General features: G+C 44.5%; 2 protein-coding genes across 2 annotated transcripts; both read right to left on the minus strand.

Moving 5' to 3' along the window:
* Positions 1–879: 879 nt before the first annotated feature.
* On the minus strand, positions 880–14,768 carry Znf250 (zinc finger protein 250). Its single transcript, XM_051189259.1, has 5 exons — positions 14,656–14,768; positions 3,600–3,692; positions 3,276–3,402; positions 2,902–3,015; positions 880–2,448 (listed from the first exon to the last, which is right to left on the minus strand). Exons 2-5 carry the CDS (start codon positions 3,639–3,641, stop codon positions 1,133–1,135), a joined length of 1,599 nt encoding a protein of 532 aa, XP_051045216.1. The 5' UTR covers positions 3,642–3,692; positions 14,656–14,768; the 3' UTR covers positions 880–1,132.
* Positions 14,769–22,958: 8,190 nt separating this feature from the next.
* Positions 22,959–24,549, minus strand: Znf16 (zinc finger protein 16). Its single transcript, XM_051189288.1, has one exon. The coding sequence runs from the start codon at positions 24,475–24,477 to the stop codon at positions 23,107–23,109; it is 1,371 nt and encodes a 456-aa protein (XP_051045245.1). The 5' UTR covers positions 24,478–24,549; the 3' UTR covers positions 22,959–23,106.
* Positions 24,550–25,081: the final 532 nt, after the last annotated feature.

Below are 25,081 nucleotides of genomic sequence, written 5' to 3' on the forward strand. Positions count from 1 at the left end.
CTGAGGCTTGGCACTATGAGAGACCAGTGAAGGTGCAGCCTCTAATTGAAGGGATCCTAGAGACAAACAGGCTTGGCACTGTATGGCAAGGTTAGAGTTCAAGAGCACCTAGCATTTTGGAGATGCTGGTGCCATGGGATGATCAACAGGTGAGTGGATCCTACCTGAACAGAAAACAGCCAGGAGGAGCAAGCAAGTAAGCAATGTTGTTACTCCGTGGCCTGTGACTTCCTATGTGGAAGTGAAATAAAACATTTCTTCTAAATTGCTTTGGTTATGCTGTTTTTTTCAGGACAATAGAAACCCTAGGACAGATACCAGTTTTTTTTTTTTTTTTAGTTTACGTAAATTCTCACTAATGTTTCTATTTTTCCAAACTCAGAGCTACCATTTCAGACATTTAAAATCAATTTTGTGTGCATATCACACACTCATGTGTTTGGAACTCACATAGATGTCTTGTGGGACAACTTGTGGGAGTAGTTCTTTCCAAAGCATGTAGGTTCTAGAAAGCAAATTCAGGTTATCAAGGTTTATCCACTGAAAATTTCTGGCCCAAGGTTTTTTTAAAAATGATTTATTATGTACAATTATCCTTGCAGGCCAGAAGAGGGCACCAGATCTCTTTACAGATGTTTGTGAGCCACCTTGTGGTTTCTGGGAATTGAATGGACCTCTGGAAGAACAGCCATTGCTCTTAATTACTGAGCTGTCTCTCCAGCCTGATTTTTTTTTAATATTAAATTTTTTAATAAAATTTAACAATTTTTTTTAAAATTTTTTTCCACATAGTATTTTAAGTGTTTTTGTAAGAACACCAAGAGTCATGTGGTGTTGGCACAGGCCTTTAATCCCCTAGCATGAAGGCAGAGACAGTTGGAGGCCATCCTGGTCTATAGAGGGAGTTCTAAGACAGCCAGGCCTACACAGACACCTTGTTTCAAGATGTCCCCCCAAAACAAACCCAAAAGTAAATTTAAATACAGTATTAGAATGATTCAATACAATTAGCAAAGTCATGAAGTAACATTTGTAGAACGTTTTCGCTAGGAAGGAAAGGTCCTCAGATTTAACTGAACTTCCTGGGAGGAAAACTGGTCACGTTCTAAACTGGGCATCTGACAGCCATGGATCACAGCTTCTTGTGTACTTTCTGATGCTGAATTAGGTGCCCATGCTGGTTGAAGGCACGTCCACACTCCCCACACTCATAGGGTTTCTCTCCTGTGTGGATCCTCTGGTGCTGGATGAGTACTGAGTACTGGCTGAAGGCTTTGCCACAGCTATTGCACTCATAGGGCTTCTCGCCCGTGTGGGTCCTCAGGTGCACAATGAGAGTTGCCTTCAGGCTGAACGCTTTGCCACACTCTGTGCACTGAAAGGGTTTCTCGCCTGTGTGAATTCTCTCATGCTGGATCAGGGACCTGCGTGCACTAAAAGCATGTCCACACTCACTGCACACGTAGGGTTTCTCTCCGGTGTGGACTCTCTGGTGCTGGATGAGGTGCGAGTGCTGAACAAAGGCTTTCCCACACTCATAGCATGCGTAGGGTTTCTCCTCAGTGTGAATCCTCTCATGATTCATCAGGGTGGAGCGGTGGCTAAAGGTCTTGCCACACTCACTACACTCATATGGCTTTTCCCCAGTGTGCACATTGTGATGTTGAATGAGCACAGAGCGGTCACTGAAGGCCTTGCCACACTCACTGCATGAGTAGGGTTTCTCCCCAGTGTGGACCCGCTGGTGCTGTAGCAATGTCCTCTTCACACTGAAGGTCTTCCCACACTCACTGCACCCATGAGGCTTCTCCCCAGTGTGCACTCTCTGGTGGCTCCTTAGGACAGTGCTATGGTTGAAGGCTTTCCCACACAAGGGACACACATATGGCCTCTCCCCTGTGTGGATTCGCTGATGCTGGATGAGGTGTGACAGCTGAGTGAATGCCTTCCCACATTCTAGACATTCATGAGGCTTCTCTCCTGTGTGTATCTTGTGGTGCTGGGCAAGGTCTGAGCTCACTCTAAAGGCTTTGCCACATTCATTACACTCATAGGGCTTTTCACCTGTGTGGATCCGCCTGTGCTTACTAAGGACAGAACTCTGGCTGAAGGCCTTCCCACACACATGGCACACATAGGGCTTCTCACCAGTGTGTATTCGCTGATGCTGAAGGAGATGCGAGCTCCTACCGAAGCACTTTCCACACTCAATGCACATGTAGGGTCTCTCGACGCTAGGAGCCACTTGTTGTCTAGCAATTGGTATATTAGGATTTGATCCCTGGACATTATGGGGGCCATCAGGGCTTGGACTTGGGCTGAAGTTCTGCTCAGTTTTGTGATGTTCATTAGCCTTCTTCAATGGTGTTTCTTCCAGAATCACTGTTTTTTCATCTGAAATCAATGGCTGTAAGCTCAAGTTTTGGTTTTCTTCCTTGGTTTTCCATTCTGAAACAACAAACACAAAATGAAAAGGTTAACATTAGTGGGGGTGGTGGGTGGTACATGCCTATAATCACAGCACTTGAGAGGTTAAGGCAAGAGGGCTGAATTCAGTACCAGTCTACGATACCTACAAGGGCTGCCTTAAAAAAAATAATAACCCAAACCAGAACAAAAACAACTATGGTCTTTCCCTTGCCTGTCCACAGATCAGCTACCCTCTCCTCTCTCCTTTGTCACAAGGTTTGCCACCCCACCTAGCTTCCCCTTCCCACCCTACCTACACTTCCTTCTGTGAACCACTGCCTGGCCCAGGACCTCCTGGTCTGTGGACATTGTGAGGGGAGGAAGGGAGGAATGAAGGACCCTCCCCTGACCAATGGAAACGTCTTCCATCAGTGACCCCTTAGGAACCAGATCACATCTTCAGTGAAAGCAGGAGCTGGACTCTTTACTCACCTGAGTGGCCACTTCCCAGGCTCTGGCTTTGCTTAGTTTCCTGCCCATCCAGGACCCATGGATCTTCTCCTCGCTCCAGCTGGGAGATCACAACAGGCTTGGATCCTGGGAGTCCTGCTCATGAGGTTGGGGGGGAGGGAGGGGAAGTCCCTGGATTATACACTATTTGCCAAGATACTCCCTTAATCCATGCTCCATGCAGGCACAGGAAAAAGGATAAGACTTCCATCCTCTTGGAGCTGAGCACTTGGTGATACCAAGCCTCAGGATCAGTCTGCCCTGAGTCCCCCTCTTTTCAGCAGCTGCTTTCCCTGGGAAACCCCCATGAGTCCGGGGCACAGAGACACACAGATGGAACCCTCCAGGAGTCTTACCCAAAGAGACCACATTCCCATAGGTCTCCATCATCACATTTCTATAGAGGCCCCGCTGAGCAGGGCCCAGGCGGGCCCACTCCTCCTGAGACAGCAGAACAGCCACATCCTCGAAGGTCACCTTGACCTGGAAGGAACCGGTTTTGAGTAACTCCAGGTGGTATGCGTGACATGGGAGACTGGTGGTGGCCCTTAGAGTCACGTGACATCAATAGGAAGAAGTGATGGAGTTCAGGAGAGGCAGTGATACTTGGACTGCTTGGGCACAGACGGAACTGCAGGAGCTTTGGCTAAGCCACTGAATAAGCTTTTGGGAGCCCTCACCTGAGGTCCTGCTGGCAGTGGCAGAAGTCCAGTGGCTGCCATCTTGGTTTCTTGGGTCTGTGAGGACAAGAGGAATCAGAGGATCCTGTGGGGCTGAGAAAGAAAAGAGGACACATAAGAGTCCAGTTCGATAGATAGACCCTGACATCCCTGGGTATCCCTTGTCTGATAAAGTCAATGAAAGGCATGCTGAAGTGAGATCCAAGAAACTGACACAGCTGCTTTGTCCTGTCTCCCTAGGCTCACACTGGTATTCTCTATGGCAGAGTCCTGAGCAAACATATGGTTCCTGGGCTGGTCCCATCTAGTAGGCTTCATCAACCAAAGTTTCACTTGAAAAATAATAACAGGAGCCAGAGACTATTATATCTTTGTGGGTTAGAGGGCAGACTGGTCTACATTGTTGTAGAATATTATTTTAACTATGTAAAGATATGTTACATTTGTTTATGTTGGGGAATATCACTTTCACCATGTGAAGGTGTGTTACATTTGTTTCTGCTGCATTTGTTTAATTATGTAAAGATGTGTTGTATTTGTTTCACCTTGCCTGCCCAAGGCACCTGATTGGTCTAGTAAAGTGCTGAATGGACAATAGCTAGGCAGTGAAAGGATAGGTGGGGCTGTGGGCAGAGAAAATAAGGAGGAGAAATCTAGGCAAAGGAGAAGAGAAAGAGAAGGACATGCCTAGGGCTAGAAACCAGGCAGCTGCCTGCCAGTCAGCCAGCCATAGCAACATCAGGAAAGCAAGACATACACAAAGAAAGGTAAAAAGCCCTGAGGCAAAATGTAAATGAAGAGAAACAGGTTAAGTTATAAAAGCTACCAAGGCTGAGCATTCATAACTAATAATAAACCTCTGTGTCATGATTTGGGAGCTGGTTAGTGGCTCAAGAGAAAGCCTACTACACACATAATGAGTTCTAGGCCAGGAACGGCTTATCATCCCCATCCCCCAACTTTTTTTTCTTTTTCTTTTTCTTTCTTTCTTTTTCTTTTTTTTTTTTTTTTAAGATAAGTAGGATTGGAGAGATAGCTCAGGGACTTAGCATCAAGAGTCCTTGCTACTTTTGAACAGGACTCAGGAGGTTTGTGCTCAACTCCAGCTCTAGGGGATCAGATGCTTTCTTCTGCCTTCTATGGGCTGTTACATGTAGTGTACATGAGCTCATTTAGGAACATACACATACACATGAAAATAAATGATTTTTTTAAAAAAAAGTGATAAAGATTTCTAAGCATATACCTATTGTTTCTCAAGGGCTTAAAGTTCTAACACTTCACTCCCTAGGCCATTGGGATCCCATGGATTGGCTCTGGTTGCAGACTGGCTCACCTTTGCTCTGGTCTATGGTCTTGCTTGTTCACAAAGACAGTCCTTCTGCAGGGCCCACAAGGCATTCATATGGGACCTATAGGCATTAAACCACACTGTCTCCCAAGAAGTACCCCCTCCAAAGTGGAAGTGGATCATCTACTTGAGACCCAAACTTCTGTGGAAAACCCCAGGCGCAGGCACTTAGTTAGTCTTAGATATCCTCTGGTGCTCTGATGAGGCAACTCCTCAACCTAGGTAATGGCAACACAAGTCTGAGCAGTAGTTATTGTGGCGAAACAGAGTCTGGAGTGACGTAGTGTCTGAGACTTGAAAGATGTCTCAAATGAGAAGGGAGCACTTGGTGGTGGGTGGGTGCTGAGGACACACCAGGATAAACAGATGTTTAACACAATTAAATGGCTGGGGAAAGAGTGGATCTGAGAGATCTCCTATAGCAGATGGGCTGTCTTCTACAATAGTGAGACAGAGCCAAGCCTGCAACCCATAGCAGATGATACCAAGAGAAATGAGGAACAAGATTATATGGCTCTTCAATAGTGAAATGGAAGCTAAACATGGCTCCTCCCACTTGTGATTCCAGCTATTCAAGAAAGGTGGAGGTAAAAGGGTCCTCAGTAAAAGACCAGGTTGAGCTACATAGTGAGACCTTGTCTCAAAATAAAATAAAATAAAAATAAAAAAATAGGTGAGCATCATGACTGTGTGGTGGGGGTCAGCAACATAGCTGAGGACTCAAGTCCACTCTTGGGACCCACATGGTGAGAGGAGAGAAACAACTTTCACAAGTTGTCTTCTACATGCCCGTGTACCCTCACCCTGCACTAAATAAATAAGTATAACAAACGATAACAGGCTTTAGAACTCAGTTCAGTGGGAAGCCACCCTTATTTGGCAATATTTGGATCCAGGTGGCTATGGTTAAATATATAGCGCTCAGCCCTAGGCCTCTGGCAGCAGCCAGACCAGCCTTTCTTGTCCTTCAGGCAACCCTGCCCAGTTGTCTACCATTCCTCACCCCTTCTTTTCAGAGGAGTACTGTGTTTACACGATGTCACCTAAGCCTAAGCTGGTCCCTGCAGCAACCCTTGGTAGAGATTCCTTTGGTCTCCCTATGGTAAAATCCAATGTCAGTGCTTGGTCATTTTCTACTGCAGGCAGTAGGTACACTGCCAGTCTATTGGGCACTACTCTCCCTCAGTGAGGCCTCCTCAGAGAGCCTCCCTCCATCACCAAACCCATCATTTGCTTGGGTGATATTCCCATCCTCACTCACCTGAGGAATTGACCTTCACTGAATGAGCAACACTGGCTCCCTGAAAGCCTGACAAAGGACTATTTGGCCTATAGTCCGGACGACACCTGGGTGATGAAAACACAGAGAACCTGCATTCAGACCTTCTGACAGGTTCCCAGGCTCTTAGGACTGACTCGGAAACTGCTGCCTCTTGACTGTTGTAACTTGTGACCTTCAGAGACTAATAGACCCTAACTCATTGGCTCATACTTTCTTCACCCCAAAGGGAGGCCTCTGTTCTCTCCATCTCCTAAACTACCCTGCTGTCGCACCAGCAGACCAACAATGAGGCCCAGAAAAACCAGAAGTAGTGGTATACTTGTAGAATAAATGGGTAAAATTAAAGCGACAGTGACGTCACACTTCAAACCCTGTGGTACAATAAACCAAGGGATGTGGAGTTTTCCACTTGCTTCCTGAAGACGGTCATCCAACAACATGAAAGCAAATCAGGCAGGCCTTTAGTGAGTGACCTATAGAGACCAAATCAGGTGTGGACACAGATTCAATGACAGTGCCACAGCAAATGTCATCACACATCTGCCAGAAAGATTTATGCTATACTAGGCCACCAGACAGTGCACATGAATACAGACAACACACTAAGATGCACTGGGGGGTCTCACAGAGATGGCATGAAGAAGCACTCCGCACAGGCCTGGCCCAAGTTTGCTAATGCTGGACAAGATGTTATTGCTCAAGCTGATTAGATTCACATACTGGGAAAACTTCAGGACACTAAGTTGTCAGAGGATGTGTGTGTGTGTGTGTGTGTGTGTGTGTGTGTGTGTGTGCGTGTGCGTGTGTGAGACAGTGAGAGAGAGAGAGAGAGAGAGAGAGAGAGGGAGAGAGGGGAGGAGAGAGAGAGAGAGGGAGAAGAAGAAGAGAAAGAGAAGAAGAGGAAAAGAATAGACTGCCAGTAGGCATAAGCCTTAGAGCAATTCAAAACCCAAAGGTGACATTACATCTCTAGCTAGGGATGACCTCTGCATACTGTTCAGTAAAAAATAACTGCTGTGGAATAATTCTTTTGTACATTTGGGAAGATTTGTGGCTGTGATTGGTTTAATAAAGAAGCTGACTGGTCAATGGCTGAACAGGATAAGGTTAGGCAGGAAAGCCACATTAAGGATGCTTAGGAAGAAGGGCGGTGTCAGAGACATTGCCAGCAGATGCAGGAAGAAACAAGATGAGTATATACTGTACTGAGAAAATGTACTAAGCTATGTGGCAGGGCACAGACAAGAAATATGGGCTCATTTAAGATGTAAGAGTTAGCTAGTAACAAGCCTGAGTTATTGACTGAGCATCAGTAGTTAATATAAGCCTCAGTCTGTTTATTTGGGAGCTGCTGGCAGGACAGAAACTTCCACCTACAAAGAACACCACAAAATATGGTTATAGTGTGCTAAGTTTGAACAAAATAAACTTCAAAAGTAGCACAATCTACTTTTAAATTTTCCCTTACTTCCACTTCAGAAGACAAAAATCTTGTCTCCTTTGCAAAAACCAAGCAAAGACTGTGGCCTCAACCTACAGCTTGCATGCTCATAAAGCAGGGACGCAGGGTTATCTGGGGTACTGGAAACTAGTTTTTAATTAGCTTCCCATTCTCTCTAAGATCCTGAGGTCTACAAAACTCCCTGCTTTGTTCTGTAAGACACAGGAATTCAGACAGAAAGGAGAATAATATGGATATTATTTATTTTGCATATGGTGTTCTGCCAGCATGCATGCCTGCAGGCCAGAAGACAGCACCAGATCATTATAGAAGATTGTGAGCCACCATGTGGTTGCTGGGAATTGAACTCAGGACCTCTGGAAGCACAAGCAGTGTTAAAAGGCTCTTAGCCTCTGAGCCACCTCTCCAGCCCCCTAATATGGATTTTTTTAAAAAAAAGATTTATTTATCATGTGTACAGTGCTCTGTCTGCATGTATGCCTGCAGATCAGAAGAGGGCACTAGATCTCATTAGAGATAGTTGTGAGACATCATGTGGTTGTTGGGAATTGAACTCAGGACCTCTGGAAGAATGGCCAGTGCTCTTAACTGCTGAGCCATCTCTCCAGCGATGTGGATATTTTTCTAAAATTCAAAGAATAGCTCAAAACAAACCCTGTAAAGGTTATAGGACTAATACAGAGATGGAATCACTGCCACAGAATTTGGAAATGGTGTCTGAGGATCAGCGCTAGGCCACTGCTAACACTCTGGCAAACATAAACAGCATTATTGGGAGTTACCAGTACTGAATAAAGAAAGACTCCACAAACCCAGCAGTCAAAAAGGTGTCAGCATGAAGAAATCTTAAAACAAACCAAAAAAACATTCCAAAGGAATAACACAAAAGAGAAATAGATCAATGATCTCAGAAGCAAAAAATCACTTAATGAAAACTGGTACAAGCCATAATATATTGATATATGTTTTGCCAAGTATGTTTGAGGGGAACTGCTCTCATCTTGCATGCATGAAGAATTTCGAATTTAGGTTTACTATCTTTTTTGTTTGTTTTTATTTTTGGAGACAGGGTTAGGGTTTCTCTGTACATGTAGCCCTGGCTGTTCTGGAACTTGCTTCATAGACCAGCCTGGTCTTGAACTCAGAAATCCTCCTGCCTCTGCTTCCTGAATGCTGTAATTAAGGCCTGCACCAATAACATCAGCTGTTATCACCTTTTTATTTTGTAAGCTAAATCAGAAACCAATCATTTGTTTTTGTTGCCAGAATATTTGAGAAAATTGTGTAAAAATGTGTTGCTCTTTTGCCTTGCCTGCCTAAGACACCTGATTAGTTTAATAAAGATCTGAATGGTCAATAACTAGGCAGAAGAGGTTAAGTGAGATTCTGGGAAGAGAGGGAGAGACACCAGGGAGATCCAGAGGGAGTTGAACATATAGAATGGAGAGGTAAAAAGCCATATGGCAGAATGAAGATTAATAGAAACAGGTTAAGGTTAATTTGTTGTAAGAGTTAGTTGGGAACAAGCCTAAGCTAAAAGCCAAGCTTTTATAATTAATAATAATCTTCATGTCATCATTTTGTGGTTGGCTGTCTGACAAGTCTAACTATAGTTTTGTTTCTTTGTTTTTGTTTTGTTTCTCTCTCTTTTTGGGGTCTGACACTCAAATACATGGAGACTTATTCTTAGTTGGCTTTAGCTTGACTTATTTCTAGCAAGCTTTTCTAACTTAAATTATCCCATCTATCTCTTGCCTGTGGGCTTTTTAGTCTTTCCTTCTAACTCCGTGGCTAGCTGTGTGGCTAGCCACTGGTGTTCTCCTCGCCTCCTTTTCTCGATCCTCTCCTCCTACTTATTCTCTGCCTGGCAGCCCTGCCTAGCCATTGGCCATTCAGCTACTTCTTAGACCATTCAGGTGTTTTAGACAGACAAAATAACACAATTTCACAGAGTTAAATAAATGCAATATAAAACAAAGCAACACATCTTTGCATCATTAAACAAATATCCACAATATAAATAAATGTACCACATCTTAAGTATTCTACAACATCCAACAGTAGTTTTGGAATTCCTAAAGATCTTATTGTGCCACAGCTTGCATGCTTGTTCTTCTAGAGGACACTGAAAATGGAGACATATTTGGACAGGAACATTCCTTAGTCTAGTTTGGTGTCAGATGTGAGAATGTCGACCAAACCCACTTGCCTTTCCTTAGTCAACTCTTATAAAACCACTTTCTTTTCATATTCATAGTAGGCTTTCTGGAACGGAAGCAGCTTTTGCATAAAAAGCTAACTCTGAGTACAAAAACACAATACTTGCAAATTTCCCCAAGTAAATGGTCATACAGATAGATCTGTCTGTCTATGTATCTCTCCGTCTCTCTATCTATCTGATAGTTCTCCTACACACCAAGTGACACTTGGTCCAAGACATGAAAAAACAGACACAACTCACAGTAATGCTAATTTGTGCACTTTATTCACAACATCAATTGATGGGAGATTTTTGTTGAGGATTATAGGGGTATGGGGCCTCATAATTAAATGCTTTCATATTCATTTGGAAGACTCAACAAACACAGGGACATCTCAGAGACACTAGAAAAGGAGAGTCACCAGCCACAGGGCCAAACTAGCTAACAGGAGACACATGGACCCAGACAAGAATAACCAGCTTAGATATAGCCAGGTGTGTTGGTACACACCTGTGATCCTAGCACTTGGGAAGCTGAGATGGGCAGACTGCTAACATGAGACTACCTAGTGAGTTCTAAGCTGCTATATATGCTACATAGTACAACTGTTTCAAACAAAACACAGGAAGTAGGAGAGGTAAGGGAAGAATAAACAGCTCAGAAACAGAAACAAGAGCACAGTTTAGAGGAGAGATTCACATTACTGGAAAGAAAGATGATTAATAAGTATTTTGGTAAAAATTAAAATTTAATCTTCATACACTTTCTAACAAACTATTAAAAGTGATCAAAGACAAAGAGATTTTAAAAGAAAACAAATCAAGCTGTAATGGAGGTGAAGACCATCTGAAGAGTTCTGGGCCAGCTGGGGCTACACAGGGATCATGTCTCAAATGAAACCAAACAAACCACACAAAAAGTGTGAGTGAGAGAGCAGAAACATTTCCAGTAAAAGCCTTGACCAGAAAACATCCTCAAACCTGAAAGTCACGGCTCTATTTTGCCAAACAATGGAACAGCCAAATGAAATTACCTGCAACTCTATACCAGATTGCCCTTATTTGCACAGTGAGAAATTGCAAACAATGTGACTTCTCTTAACCAGCCAGGATCATCACTGACCAGTCTGGCTGCCCATAGTCTATCACTATATTCAACGAGTTCCTTTCCTGTCACACTCACTCGTGCTTTGCAGTGTGTTGAGGAATATTTTATTTTAAGATGTGTTGCATGTGTTTATGCTGTGGAACATTTGTTTAAATGATGTAAAGATGTGTTGCTTTTGTTTATGTTGCATTTGTTTAACTCTATGAAGCTGTGATTCTTTGCCTATTTGGAACACCTCATGGTCTAATTAAGAGCTGAATGGCCAATAGTGAGGCAGGAGAAAGGATGGGGGTGGGATGGGGTGACAGGCAGAGAGCATAAATAGAAGGAGAAATGTGGGAAGAAGAGAAGAAACAAGACAGAACAAGGAGAGGAGGACATTGGCGGGCCAGCCACCCACGGAGTAAGAGTGAAAGTAAGGTATACAGAAATAGAAAAGTAAAAGCTCAGTGGCAAAAGGTGTGTGTGTGTGTGTGTGTGTGTGTGTGTGTGTGTGTGTGTGTGAGAGGGAGATTCGTAATTTAAGAAAAGCTGGTTAGAAACAAGCCAAGCAAAGGACCAGCGTTTATGATTAAGAATAAGCCCCCATGTAAGCCCCCATGTGTGATTCATTTGGGAGCTGGGTGGCAGGCCCCCAAAGAACAAAAGACCAAAGAGCTAAGAGCAAATAACAACTCTCTACAGTAGTGTATTAAACAAACTTGTTTTTGTTTTAAAGACTGAGTTTATTTTACCAAACAAAAGGTCATCACACACCAAGCCAAACCAGAATTAACCAACCAGCAAGAAACCTTATGCATATCAAAACCACCCTAAAGTCCCAAAAGTGGGGCTGAGGAAATGGCTGCTCTTCAAATCCCAGCACCCATATGGAGGCCCATAACCATCTGTAATTCCAGTTCTAGGGGATCTGACGCCCTCTTCTGACCTCCTTAGGAACTATACACATGCGTGCAGACAAAACACCCATACACACATAATAAATCTAACAACAACCCTCCCCAAATAGCCCTAAACATAGGGAAGAATTTAGTGTTTGACACAGGTATATTTTCAAGTAAACTGAAAGATAAATTATTTGATATAGTGGACACTGTTAGCAATGGTTATGATTTAGGGGAAGAAGTGAACCTGTATTATAAAATTCTAAAATTCCACGTAGAACCAACATTTTACAAGTACCAGACAAGGTGAAGAGGTGGCACAGTGGTTAAGAGCACTGGCTGCTCTTCCAGAGGATCTGAGTTCAATTCCCAGCATCCACATGGCAACTCACAACTGTCTGTAACTCCAATTCCAGGAGATCAATACCCTCACACTGACATACATGCAGACAAAACACCAATGCAATAAAATAAATACATTATTTAAAAAAGAGTAACAGACAAAACCAGATTATTTAGAAAATAATCTTGAAATAAGGAAGCCCTTTAAAACATAGCAATAAGCCAAAATACTTTAATGGAAAGTATTTGCCCATAAAACAAAAACATCTAGTTGTTGGTGGCATATGCCTTTAAACCCAACACTCAGGAGGCAGAGGCAGGTGGATCTCTGTGCATTCAAGGACAACCTGGTCTACAAAGTGGGTTCCAGGACAGCTAGGGCTGCTACACAGAGAAACTTTGCCTCAAAAAACCAAAAATAAGTGAAAAACAAACAAATAAAACAAAACTAAAGAAGATATTGTGGATGGTGTAAAAAGACACATAAGAAGTGTGTGTTTTAACACACACAAAAGAACACACGCTCTGGGCGTGGGTGGTACACACCTTTAATCCCAGCACTCAGGAGGCAGATCTCTGAGTTCAAGGCCAGCCTGGTCTACAGACCAAGTTCCAGGACAGGCTTCAAAGCTGTCTTGAAAACAAACCGGAAAAAGTACACCTGCTGGTTAATCTGAATGAGAATACAAACAGCTAAAAGCCAAATACAGAGATTTTACCCTCACCAGTAAAAATTGAGAATGGAAATGGAACCATCTTTACGTCAAGAATGCCCAAGGAACTGGCTCCATATATGGTGGCAAGGTGGCTCACTAGTACCCTCATTCTGCTTCTTTGTCCCCCACAAGGAAATCCCAGTGTGCAAAGTGACAGAACTGATGTCCACACAGCTTTAAACAGAAGTGCCTGTCTAGTAGGTAGTATAGCACAGTGGAGCTTTCCTTTTTATTTATTCATATTTTATGTATGAGTGCTCTGCATGTATGCCTTAAGAGGGCATCAGATTCTATTACAGATGGCTGTGAGCCATTATGTGGTTGCTGAGGACTGAACTCAGGTCCTCTGGAAGAGCAGCCAGTGCTCTAAACCACTGAGCCATCTCTCCAGCGGAGCTTTCCTTTTCTATTGATAACAAAAAAGTATGAGCATGCACCAGCAGTAGTACTTGCTTCCAATTATTCTAGGAAGATACACAGGAAACAGCTCCCAGTGTCATCGTGCACTGGGACATCGTTCACGGACAGGGCACTGCAGACATTTAAAAGAATTCTTGTGCACGAGGAAGATGGCTCAGTGCGCACCAAGTCCTCCGGCCTTAGAGAGTACGTCACCTCCCACATACAAGGGAATTGTCTATATTTTTCCAGTGTGTGTGTACCCACACACCGGCAAGCACTTGGAGCCCAGAGGACAACCTCAGGTGTCATTCATCAGAAGCCTTTCACCTGGGAGGCAACAGGGTCTCTTATTAGGCTGTGACTCAAGTAAGGTAGTGAGTTCCAGGGATCTGTTATCTCCTCCCGGGAGCTGGGGATAACAACATTCGTCAGCACATTCGGTTTTTTAAAAAGTGAGTTCTGGTGATCCTGATTCAGGTGTTCAACTGAACCATCCTCCTTTCCCGGCAATATCACTTTCTGTTAAAATTTAAATACAAACCGGCGAGATGGCGCCACAGTTAAGAACACATGTTCTCCAGAGGACCTATATTCGATTCCCAGCACCTACGTGACTGCTCACAGCCGGGACCCGGTGCCCTCTTCTAGCTTCCGTTGCCACCAGGTATGCGCGCACTATACAGATATACAGGCAGACAAAACACATAAATACACATAAAATAAAAATTAAACAAGGAAATGCCGCATTAGAGAAGTTGTTGTCACCCACTAAAAGGGGATTTTTGCAAAGTAACAAACAAGAAAGCATCAGCAGAGAAATAAATTCAAGAAGAAGCTGGGTTATGTGGAACTGGGCACCTGTACTTTGACAGGAAACAGGATGCTGCAAGGGTCTGTGCGCGGCCGCTAAGACCGTGCAAGTGACTTAAAACCCTGTACAGTGGCCCTGACGGTAGCCACGGTTATGGTGGAGGATCTTAAGGACCCAGGACTACCAGGGCCGTGTGGGAAGCGGTGGTTTTTTTTTTTTTTTTTTTAAACCAAACAAAACCTCATCCACATCCCAAGCTAAAGCAAATTAATTAGCCACTAAGAAACCTTCTGCACATCCATCCCGACCCAGGCTAGCGGGAGCCACCGTGAGGGGTCCAGGGAAGTCCTAGGGAGGGTCCTAGGACGGAGGGTGCGGCCTGGGGTCAGCATCCGGGCTGCAGCCATCCTTCGGGGGAGGGACTGGCGCACGTGAGGACGCGGAGCTTGGGTGCGGATCAAAGAGAGGGTCCCGCGCATCCGACAGAACGCCACTCACCATCGACCGCAACCTTTCGCCCTGCGGCGGCTGCCTCAGCTCCCTAAGACAAAGGGGCCGTCCCGCCTGGTCTGCGCAGTCGTCAATCCCAGGGGGCCCCGCCCCTGTCCCCACCCCCCACCCCCAACCACGTCTGAGGGTTGGATTGTCCCTGACTCGCCTCTGGCTTTTCTTGGTCCAGGGCTCCTGGCCTGCGATGCGGGCCACTGAGAGCCTAGGCCTCTGCGTTGCCTAGAGAGACGGCGCCATGACAGGGACCGCGCCTGCTCTGAGGAAGCGGCGGAAGCGGGTGTCCAGTTCCTCTAAATACGAGTGCCTCCCCGCCTCGCCCCCTCTGCTTGAGGGGGGCTTTGGCCATTTCCGCCAAGCTCTTGCTTGCCTTCTAGCGATTTCCTTGGTGGTCAGGCAGCCAGGAGCGCTCCCTCGTTCCAGTTCCAGAACCCATCAGCCCGACACCGGCTGCTTGGGTTTGTGCTATAGTAATATGTTTAACTGCTTAAGGAATCGCCAGCCTTTCTATCATGTTTCTTCATCAGCACATCCTTAGACTCAGGAGTGTACAACTGTTCCAATTGCTGCTTTTAATTGCCCACACTTGGTATAAGCGTTTTTGGAAAACGAGTTATTCTACGGCTAGAGAGGTGCAGCAGTCAAAGTGCTGCACACCCTTGAGGATCTGAGTTTGGTCCCTATTACCCATGTAAATAAATATGGCTGAGTGTGATAGTAATCCCAACACAAGGAAAGGTGAGACAGGACAGATTCCCCAGGCCTCTGGCTGCAAGACCCTCAAAATGAGGAGTCTCCTAGTTTCGGTCGGTACCCCCAAGAACTCAATGGCCAGTCCAGTTGATGCAACATGTAAGATTTAATGAATGTTTGTGCAAATGGGTTCCCTCAGCATGCAGGCTAGAGAGAAGCATCATTCTCCAGGCACAGGCGTTTTTAAAGACAAAGCCCACAAGCTTAGGGAGTGGAGTGTGACCCTCAGTCTATTGAGTACTTGACTCTAGGGTCAGCAGACCTTAGGGCCTTGGGGTGTGCTAATTAATCTTGTCTGGGCAAACCGAAGTTGCAGCTATCTCTTTGTTTCTTAAGGACCATATTTACCACCTGCTGACTCACTGAAAGAAGGGACAATGTGAATTCTTGGTACCCTGCTATCTCAGGGCCAGTGGTTAGCAAATTCCAGGAGCTAAGTCACAGTGGCCTTGGATAGCTTTCTGGGTCAGATTGCCCTTCATTTCAATTATTTGGGCTCCATTTCATTTCTTTGCTAGTTTAAGTCTTTCATGGCCAGCCAGACTGGTCTAACTGGCAAGCATCAAGTTCCAATGAGCCTTTTCAAAAAACAAGTAAGGAAACATCAAGGTGGATGGCTCCTAAGATGGATCTCCAATCTTCCATATGCAAACACACTCTTTGCTGACAATTCAACCCAAGGACTCTTGTATGTTGTTTGTTTTCCAGACAAGGTTTCTCTGTATTGCTTTGGAAGCTGTCTTGGAACTAGATCTGTAGACCAGGCTGGCCACGAACTCATAGAGATCCCCTTGCCTCTACCTCCCCAGTGCTGGGACTAAAAGCATGTGCCACCAATGCCTAGTGGGACTCTTGTATGTTAAACATATGGTCTCCCACTGAGTTGCACTGGATCCTACCCCTCTATTAAGGTTTTAACTTTTATTTTTCTAATTGTATTAGTTACTTGTTTTCTGTTGTGACAGAATACCTAACAAGAGCTGCTTAAGGGGTTATTATTATGTTTAGCTGGCTGTTAATGTGTTTTTTTGTTGCTGTTTTGTGGTTTTCCAGACAGGGTTTCTCTGTGTAACAGCCCTGGCTGTCCTGGAACTCACTGAGTTCCACCACCACTCCCTCCTAGATGAGTTCTCTTGTTCTTTTGTAAGACCCTCAGAATGAGAAGTCTCCCGGTTTTGGTCGGTACCCCCAAGAACTCAATGACCAGTCCAGTTGCTGCAACACGCAAGAGGCTTTAATAAACAGGAAACGTTTGCACAAACGGGCTCCTCCAGCATGCAGGCTAGAGAGAAGCACCATCCCATCGGGCACAGGTGTTTTTAAAGGCAAAACCCACAAGCTTAGGGAGGGGGTGGGACCCTCTATCCATTGAGTATGTGATCCTTTGAGGCCGGATGGTCTCGCTATTAGGGTCAACAGACCTTAGGGCCTCAGGGTGTGCTAATTAATCTTGTCTGGGCAAACCAGAGGTACAGTTATCTCTTTGTTTCTTAAGGACCCTATTCACCACCTGCTGACTCACAAGAAAGGAGGGGCAGTGTAAATTCTTGGTATCTTGTTATCTCAGGGCCTTGTGAGGGGGGGAGTTAGCAAATTCCAATGAACAGATATTGGTCTGGGTTAGCTTTCCAGGTTAGTCTGTCCATTTCAAGTGGGGGGGGGTCTTTAATTTTACTTTTTTGTCTTTCACTTTAAAGAACGATGGTTTGGGACTGGATATGGGACTTCGGTCTGGAAATGGAGATAAGGAACAAAAGCCTTATGGACCAGGTTGGAATTTGTGTGATGGAGAAGACATTGCATTTTTAAGTGTGTTTTACTCTATTTGAAAGTGTGTTTGCACACTTGAATGCACTATTTGTGGATGAGGGCATCTAATCCCCTGCAGCTGTAATGATAGGTGGTTGACAGCTGCCAGAAGTGTATGCTGAGAGTCAAACTTTGGTCCTCTGCAAGAGTAGTGTATACTTTTTTAAGTTTTATGTGCCCTCCTGTTTTGTTATGAGTATTGGGTCCTCAGGAACTGGAGTTACAGACAGTTGTGAACTGCCATGTGAATGCTGGGAATTGAACCCAGGTCCTCTGGAAAGAGCAGTCAATGCTTTTAACCAATGAGTCATCTTTCCAGCCCCAAGAGTAATATATACTCTTAATTGCTGAACTGTCTCTTCAGCCCCAGGGGCAGCCAGTGTTAAATCAGGACAATAAGCTGAAGGGTACATTCAGAGAAGTCACAATATAGAGGCTGTTGATGTCCATGAGTTCAGAAGGGAAGGTGTGGGGGCCCTGGAGATATTTTGAGGATATGAACACATTTATTATTGCTATAGTTGAGCTCTCTGGAAAGTCAGACACAGGTCCAAAATTGCTCAAAAGAACAAAGAGAAGTGGTGTGTATGGTGGCTCATCTTTTCAGCTTCATGGGATATAGAATCACCTTGGAAACCAAAAGGCATATATACATATAAAGGACTGTCTACATAGGTGGACCTGCCCTAAAGGCAGGCAGTCCCATTCCATGAGTCAGAGTTCTTGACTGACTGAAGAGCAGTGAACTGAGTACCAGCATGCATCACCCTCCTCCCTTGATTACAGCTGCAATGTGACTGGCTGCCTCACACTTACACCATGCACCTTCCCACCATGATAGACTGTACTTGACCTTGACCTTCGAGTCACAGTAAACACCTTCTTTACATTTCTTCCTTCCTTTTTTTTTTTTTTTTTTTTTTTTTTTCCCCAAGACAGGATTTCTCTGTGTAGTTTTGGAGCCTGTCCTGGAACTCGCTCTGTAGACCAGGCTGGACTTGAGATCACTGAGATCTGCCTCTACCTCCTGAGTGCTGGGATTAAAGGAGTGTGCCACCACTGCCTGGCTCAAGTTTTTTTTTTGTTTTTGTTTTTGTTTTTTTTTTCCGGGTATTTGTCAAAGCAATGACAGTTAACTAATGCTGTGGCTTCGGCACCACTGTTTCTAAGACTACACAAAAGTTTGGGCTTGACTCCTAAGCAAGAAGCACCCAGGCTTCTTTATCAGCAGATCTATATGTAGATGCACAAAGAGGTAGTCTGAGGCCAATAGCTTCTTCAGGGATGCTAGAGAAGTTGCTCAGTGGTTAAGAGCACTGGCTGTTCTTCCAAAGGAACAGAGTTCAGATCCTACCTAGCACTAACACATCAGCTCCTCCTATAACTCCAGTTCCAGGGGTTCCGAACCCTCTTCTGACCTCTGTGGGTACTGCATGCAGGTGGTGTATACACATATGTGCAGGCAAAATGTCCCTACACATAAAATAATAATAATAAATAATAGTAATAAGTAAGAGTCAGAGTTGGAGAGATGGCTCAGCATTAAGAGCATGTGTATCTTTTCCAGAGAGTTTGACTCCTAGTACTCATGTCAGGTACCTCACAAGTGCCTGTACTTCAACTCCAGGGGCATCCAACTCTTGCCTCGCTGGGCACATATCTGCATACACACACACACATACACACACACACACACACACACACACACACACACACACTGAGCCACACTGTTCATTAGAATTTACTGCTGATGTTCAACTGACCCCTTCTATTTCACTTAACTCAATTTGAACTTGTGAAATTGTCCAGGATTACTGGACAGGATTCTGAGAAGTGAATATTGAGGCTGGGGAGATGGCTCAGTGGTTAGGAGTACTAGCTGCTCTTCTAGGACCCAGGTTTGATTCCCAGCACCCACATGGTGGTTCACAACTGTTTATAACTCAAGTTCCAAGTGGTCTGGCCTCTTTGGGCACCACACATGCACGTGGTACACACACATACATGAAGGCAAGGCATATATGCATATACATATGTATATATAGATTTTAAAACAGGGGAGCGAGAGAAACAAATGGAATGATTTGTTCACTATCAGTAGTGTTTGGAGTTCAGGGTGTGATGAGGATTCTTAATGTTGAAGCATCATTTGTAATCTGACACATCTGTGGTCTTGATTTGTACCTGAGCTACTGAGCAGTAAGACATCCCTAGAGTTCTTCACAACCAAGTCTTAGGAAGAAGCCTAAGATTTTATAGACATGTGCAGATAGGGATATCTGCAGGCTAAGGATTCCAGTACTAAGATGATGTCCTTGAGTTTGGCCAGATGTGTTGACTTTTTGTGTGGCTGACCAGGGGTGTTCCACTGAAGGAGAGGAAATCAGCCATTTCTTGCTGAGCTGCGCTGTCCACTCAGCACATTCAGCATCTCAAAGTTCTCTCTCCGCAGTCCATAAGAATGGCGGGGCGAAGAGAGATGGAGTCTTGCATTATTGTGCCATTAGCATAACCTGAACTACTACAAGCAGGTTTTCCATTTGGACTTACATGGGGACTAAACTGATAAATAATTCAGAACTTTCAGCCTCCTCATAATGGGTTTATAATAAAAAGAGTTGTTACTATTTATTCATGTCTCCCGTTTTCATTTGAAGAATTTTATGGTTTAAAAGTGGAGGTATTGCCAGGTGGTAGTGGCACACGCCTTTAATTCCAGCAGGAGCAGGCTGATCTCTGTGAGTTCGTGGCCAGCCTAGTCTACAAAGGGAGTTCCAGGACAACCAGGACTGTTACACAGAGAAGCCCTATCTTGAAAAACAAAGAAACCAAAACAAAAAAGTGGAGGTCTCTTACATGACAGGGACCAGGGAAGGCCTAACAGGGAACCTAAAAGAAACAACCCTAAAAACTTTCATAGCAACTATGAAAGTGGAAAAAGATCCATGCAAGACACAAGTATAGTATTTTCCTTGTATCAGGGTGGAATGTGGAATGCATTCCCTGGAGCAAAACAGCCACTGTCTTCACCAGAAGTGCTCTAATATATAAAGGGAGGGAATTGAAAGGGGGTTTTATCCATGCAGTTTTAGAGAAGCCATCCTCTAAGATGGGTGACGATTGATTTTGTAGTGTGATTCCTACAGGGCCATCCATGCTCCTTCCAGCAACCCTTCATCAATGCTCTATAAGCAAGCCCAGTAACTCAACTGCCTGGTTGAATTTTAGTGGAATCATACTTTTGTTTGTCATTGGGACCTTTTTTTTTTTTTTTTGAGATAGGGTTTCGCCGTGGCTTTGTAGATCAGGCAGGACTCAAAACTCAGAGATCCACTTGCCACTGCCTCCTGAGTGCTGGTCAGAAAGTGAAAACTATAGCTTTGTGGGGCATATGGTATCTATGACAGCATTCAATTTTGTCATGCAAAAGCTGCCAGCAAAAGGGCATCAGTGTGTTCTGATAAAATTTCTTTTACTCAAAAAGACTGGATTTGGTCTGGTTGGGGGTGTGTCCTGTGACACTCTATGTCTACCTAGTAGCTGCTAAGCTGCTATCTGGGGACTTCTCTGGGGATGGATATGTTGTACTTGAGCTTTCTCCCTGTTCAGAGCATAGGAGCACAGTTCTGGGAAAGTGAAGAGGTTAGTGACCTAGTATACTCTGTGTGTGTGTGTGTGTGTGTGTGTGTGTGTGTGTGTGTGTGCGCGCGCGTATACCCAGAAAGTGCTAGGTCTCAGGCATTCCAAATATCCAGAAACCATCCTATAATCTACTTTGTGCAGTGTTTCAGCATCAGATGTATGCAAGGGGGCACAATAAAGAACCTGCCAACACGACAGCTCTGTTATTAGGGTTAGGGATTTTATTGAGCGTTAAGAGAGAAAACACTTAGAGGCACCTGGAGAAGTTCAGAACTGAAAGAGAAAGCAGCCTGGATGTGGCCAGTGTTAGGGAAGTAAAAGAGCGGGAGAGAATAGTGGAGACTGGGAGGTAGCAAGAGATAGAGAGAATAGAGCATAGAGAGGAGATAGAATAGGGAGAATACCAGGGGTGGGGAGTATAAGAGCTGGGCTTTGAAATGTCTAACAACTACTTGCTGAGTAGGGACTGAGGAAACCTGAAGATGGCATGGGCTTTGATACACAGCTACAGGTGCATGTCAATTGAGAGATGTATGTCCTTTCTGCCAGGGTAAGGGAAATGACTCCTTTTGGCAGATGGGAAATGGTTTCACAAGTTCACAAGTAATGTTGGCTTTTATCTAACCAGCAGATGTCCTCATACAATCCAGTGTGAACTCATTTCTGGACACAGGGACTGCCTAAGACCGAACAGAAAGTACTCCAAAAATGATGTTGAATACATGTGTGAAAAGATGGCCTGGAAGCTTGTGGGGGAAGAGATGAGAAAGCTATGAAACTGGGTGGTGGTGGCATGCACCTTTAATTCCAGCACTCGGGAGGCTGAGGCAGGCCCATCTCTGTGAGCTTGAGGCCAGTCTGATATGCAAAGCGAGTTCCAGGATAGCCAGAACTGTTACACAGAGAAACCCTATCTTGAAAAAACAAAACAAAAGAACAAAGAAAGAAAGGAAGAAAGAAAGAAAAGAAAGAAAGAAAGAAAAAGCAAGCTATGAGGTATTTAGGGCTTTTTAGATAGTTTTTTACTAGCTTCCTGGGGTCATTGGAGAGTTAGGCTGTATTTTTCCACATCCTATCACCTATGACTAAATGCTAAATGAAAGAATTACAGATGTTATTTCCAGCCAAAGGTCACATTACTTCTTTTTTTTTTTTTTTTTTTTTTTTTTTTTTTTTTTTTGAGACAAGGTTTCTCTGTATTGCTTTGGAGCCTGTCCTGAACTAGGTCTGTAGACCAGGCTGGCCTTGAACTCACAGAGATCGCCTGCCTCTGCCTCTGCCTCCCGAGTGCTGGGATTAAAGACATGCACAACCAACACCCAGCTTACATTACCTATTTTTGTACCTTTTGATTACAATAGTAAACTGTGAACATGAAACCTTTGTCATCTTTTTTTTCCTAACCAATATGAGTATGTTCAATCCATAAAACCAACAAAATGCAGATTAAGTGGTCACATGAGTCAGCAGTAACAGCAAAAGAGAGCCTTGAAGGATGTTTCATAGGAGGGCCCTAGGTTTTGTGGCAGCTGGGTATAAAAACAGTGAGCCTGGCTTCAAGTCTAAGAAGAGACAAGGGCCAGAAGAATCTGAGAGGAACCGTGGTCCAGTTCTACTCCCGCCAGCCTCCAGGCTACTTCTTTGTGTGAATTAACTGGTGTTTCACTAACTTTGAACGCTGGTTGAAGGCTTTCCCACAAATAGAACAGTCATAGAGCTTCACATCAGTGTGAATCCTTTGGTGCTGGATGAGGACTGAATGCTGACTGAAGGCTTTCCACACTCACTGCACTGATAGGGCCTCTCTCCAGTGTGGATTATTTGATGTTGAATGAGATGTGAGCTCTGGCTGAAGCCCTTACCACATTCAACACATGTGTAGGGCTTCTCCCTGATGGGAGATGTCATTCTGTATATGTTTCTCATACTGGTTAATAAATAAAGCACTGTTGGCCAATAGGAAAGGAGGATAGGAGGGACTGGGAGACAAGGAGGAAGAGGAAGTAGGAAGGAGGAGTCAAGATGGAGAGTCTGGAGAAAGCAGTATGCTGCCGGCTCCCCGGTAAGAGAAATACATAGATCAGCAGAAATGGGTTAATAATTAAGGCAGAGCTAGCCGATAAGAAACAAGTAACCGGGCCAACAGCATAGTATCAAATACAGAGTCTCTGTGTGTTATTTGGGGCTGGCGCGGCCGCGGGACAAGACCAGCGGCGGCAGGCAGAAAAACAGTACTCCTTACATCTCCCCAGTGTGAACTTTCTGGTGGTGGATGAGATTCGAGCTTCGGTTGAAGGCTTTGCCACATTGGCTACATTCATGAGGTTTTAACCCATTGTGAATCCTCTGGTGCTGAATGAGGGTTGAACTTTGGCTGAAGGTCTTCCCACATTCAGCACATTCATAAGGTTTTTCTCCAGTGTGGACTCGATGGTGAAGGACAAGGTTGGAACTACGACTGAAGGTCTTTCCACATTCGTGGCACTCATAGGGCTTGTTTCCAGTGTGCACACCTTGATGCTGGATGAGAGCTGAGCTGTGGCTGAAGGCCTTCCCACAGTTACTGCACCTGTACGGCTTCTCTCCTGTTTGAATTATTTGGTGCTTCCTGAGCACAGAACTGTAACTAAAGGCTTTCCCACACACACTGCACACATGAGGCTTCTCTCCAGTGTGAATTCTCCGATGCTGAATAAGGCTAGAACTCTGGCTAAATGCTTTCCCACAGTCACTGCATTGGTAAGGTTTCTCTCCAGTATGAACTCTGTGATGCTTAATGAGGTTTGAGATGCGACTGAATGACTTGCCACAATCATTACACTCAAATGGTTTCTCTCCAGTGTGAACCCTCTGATGCTTCCTGAGGTGTCCACTCTGGCTAAAGGCTTTACCACACTCATTGCACTCGAAAGGCTTCTCACCCGTGTGAATTCTGTGGTGTTTAATGAGGTTTGAGGTGTGCCTGAAGGCTTTCCCACACTGGTTGCATATATACGGTTTTCCTTCAGAATGGATTCTTTGATGCTGGATGAGGTTTGAGCTCCTCCTGAAAGCCTTTCCACATCCACTGCATTCATAAGGCTTTTCAATCATGTGGGACTTTTGGTGTTTTTTAAGGCTTGAGTTCTGGCTGAAGGCTTTCCCACATTCCTTACACACATAAAACTCATTGTGTTGGTGAACCTGATGCCTTGCAAAGTCTCTGTGCCCCTGAAACACTTTGGTATACTTGCCACGTTGGCAGGGTTTCACATTTAGGTAAGGTTGCCAGTGGTTTTTAAGAACAGAGTGCTGGCTAATGGATATTCTGCATTCAGAACACATAAAAGACTTCTCTCCAAAGTTGGCTCTCTGATGCCGAACAAGGTCAAGGCTTCCTCTGAATGTTTTCCCACAACCAATACATATGAATGGGCTTTCAAGTGTAGGAAACCCCTCCCGGCCAGTTAGGTCTGTACTGTGCTGAAAGTTCTCTGGAGAGTAGCATGGGTGTGGCCTCTCTTCTGTAGAGATTCCCTGACACACTAATGGACTCCGGCTCAAACTGATGTTTTTGTCAAAACCATTACAAATCAGATCTTTCTCTCCTAAAGGGCCCTTAAGGAACATGGTCACTGATGTGACATCTCCCTCCCAGTAGAGGGGCTATACAAGGCTCTCTCCTTCAGAGACATTCCAGTTTCTTCCTCATATTTCATCACAGAGCTCTCCAAACCTGGGAGACCAAGAAACATTACCCGCACAACTGTCTGGTATTGCTGCCTGTGATTCCAAATGGGCAAAAATGTGCTCCTTTGGATAAACTTCTCAGTACTACAATCTGAAACAATAAATACTAAGTTAAAGGAGGGCCTGCAGCTGGCACAGTAAACACATCTACAGAACTCACTTCTATGGAGGAAGCAATAGGCCCAGGAAAGGTGTGGAAGGGCTAGGAGAGCTTCTAGGCCACAGGACTAGCTGAAGGCCAGCAAGACCGACCTCTCCTCTCCAGGGTTCCACACATCAAGGATGCACTTTCAGTTTGCCCATTGGTTCAGAACAAGATTCTAAGCATCTTTCAGTTCCATCTTCTGTTCATACCCAGCTCTATCTGTTGGCTCTATCTAAAAATAAAATAAAACATAAAATAAAAATTAATATTTACTATATATTTATACATAGCATTATATATTGTATATAATATTTAATGCATATTAATATATAGCTATAT

Source organism: Phodopus roborovskii, unplaced genomic scaffold, assembly GCF_943737965.1.
Source record: "Phodopus roborovskii unplaced genomic scaffold, PHOROB, whole genome shotgun sequence".
NCBI classification, from domain to species: Eukaryota; Metazoa; Chordata; class Mammalia; order Rodentia; family Cricetidae; genus Phodopus; species Phodopus roborovskii.

Bases quoted from the DNA above. Each gene is read 5' to 3' on its own strand.
- Znf250 (XM_051189259.1), bottom strand. From the start codon at position 3,641: ATGGCAGCCACTGGACTTCTGCCACTGCCAGCAGGACCTCAG. The intron at 3,403-3,599 runs GTGAGGGCTCCC...GGTTCCTTCCAG, and splicing joins CACTGCCAGCAGGACCTCAG to GTCAAGGTGACCTTCGAGGA. The intron at 2,449-2,901 runs GTGAGTAAAGAG...TTGTTGTTTCAG, and splicing joins CCTGGGAAGTGGCCACTCAG to AATGGAAAACCAAGGAAGAA.
- Znf16 (XM_051189288.1), bottom strand. From the start codon at position 24,477: ATGTTCCTTAAGGGCCCTTTAGGAGAGAAAGATCTGATTTGTAATGGT.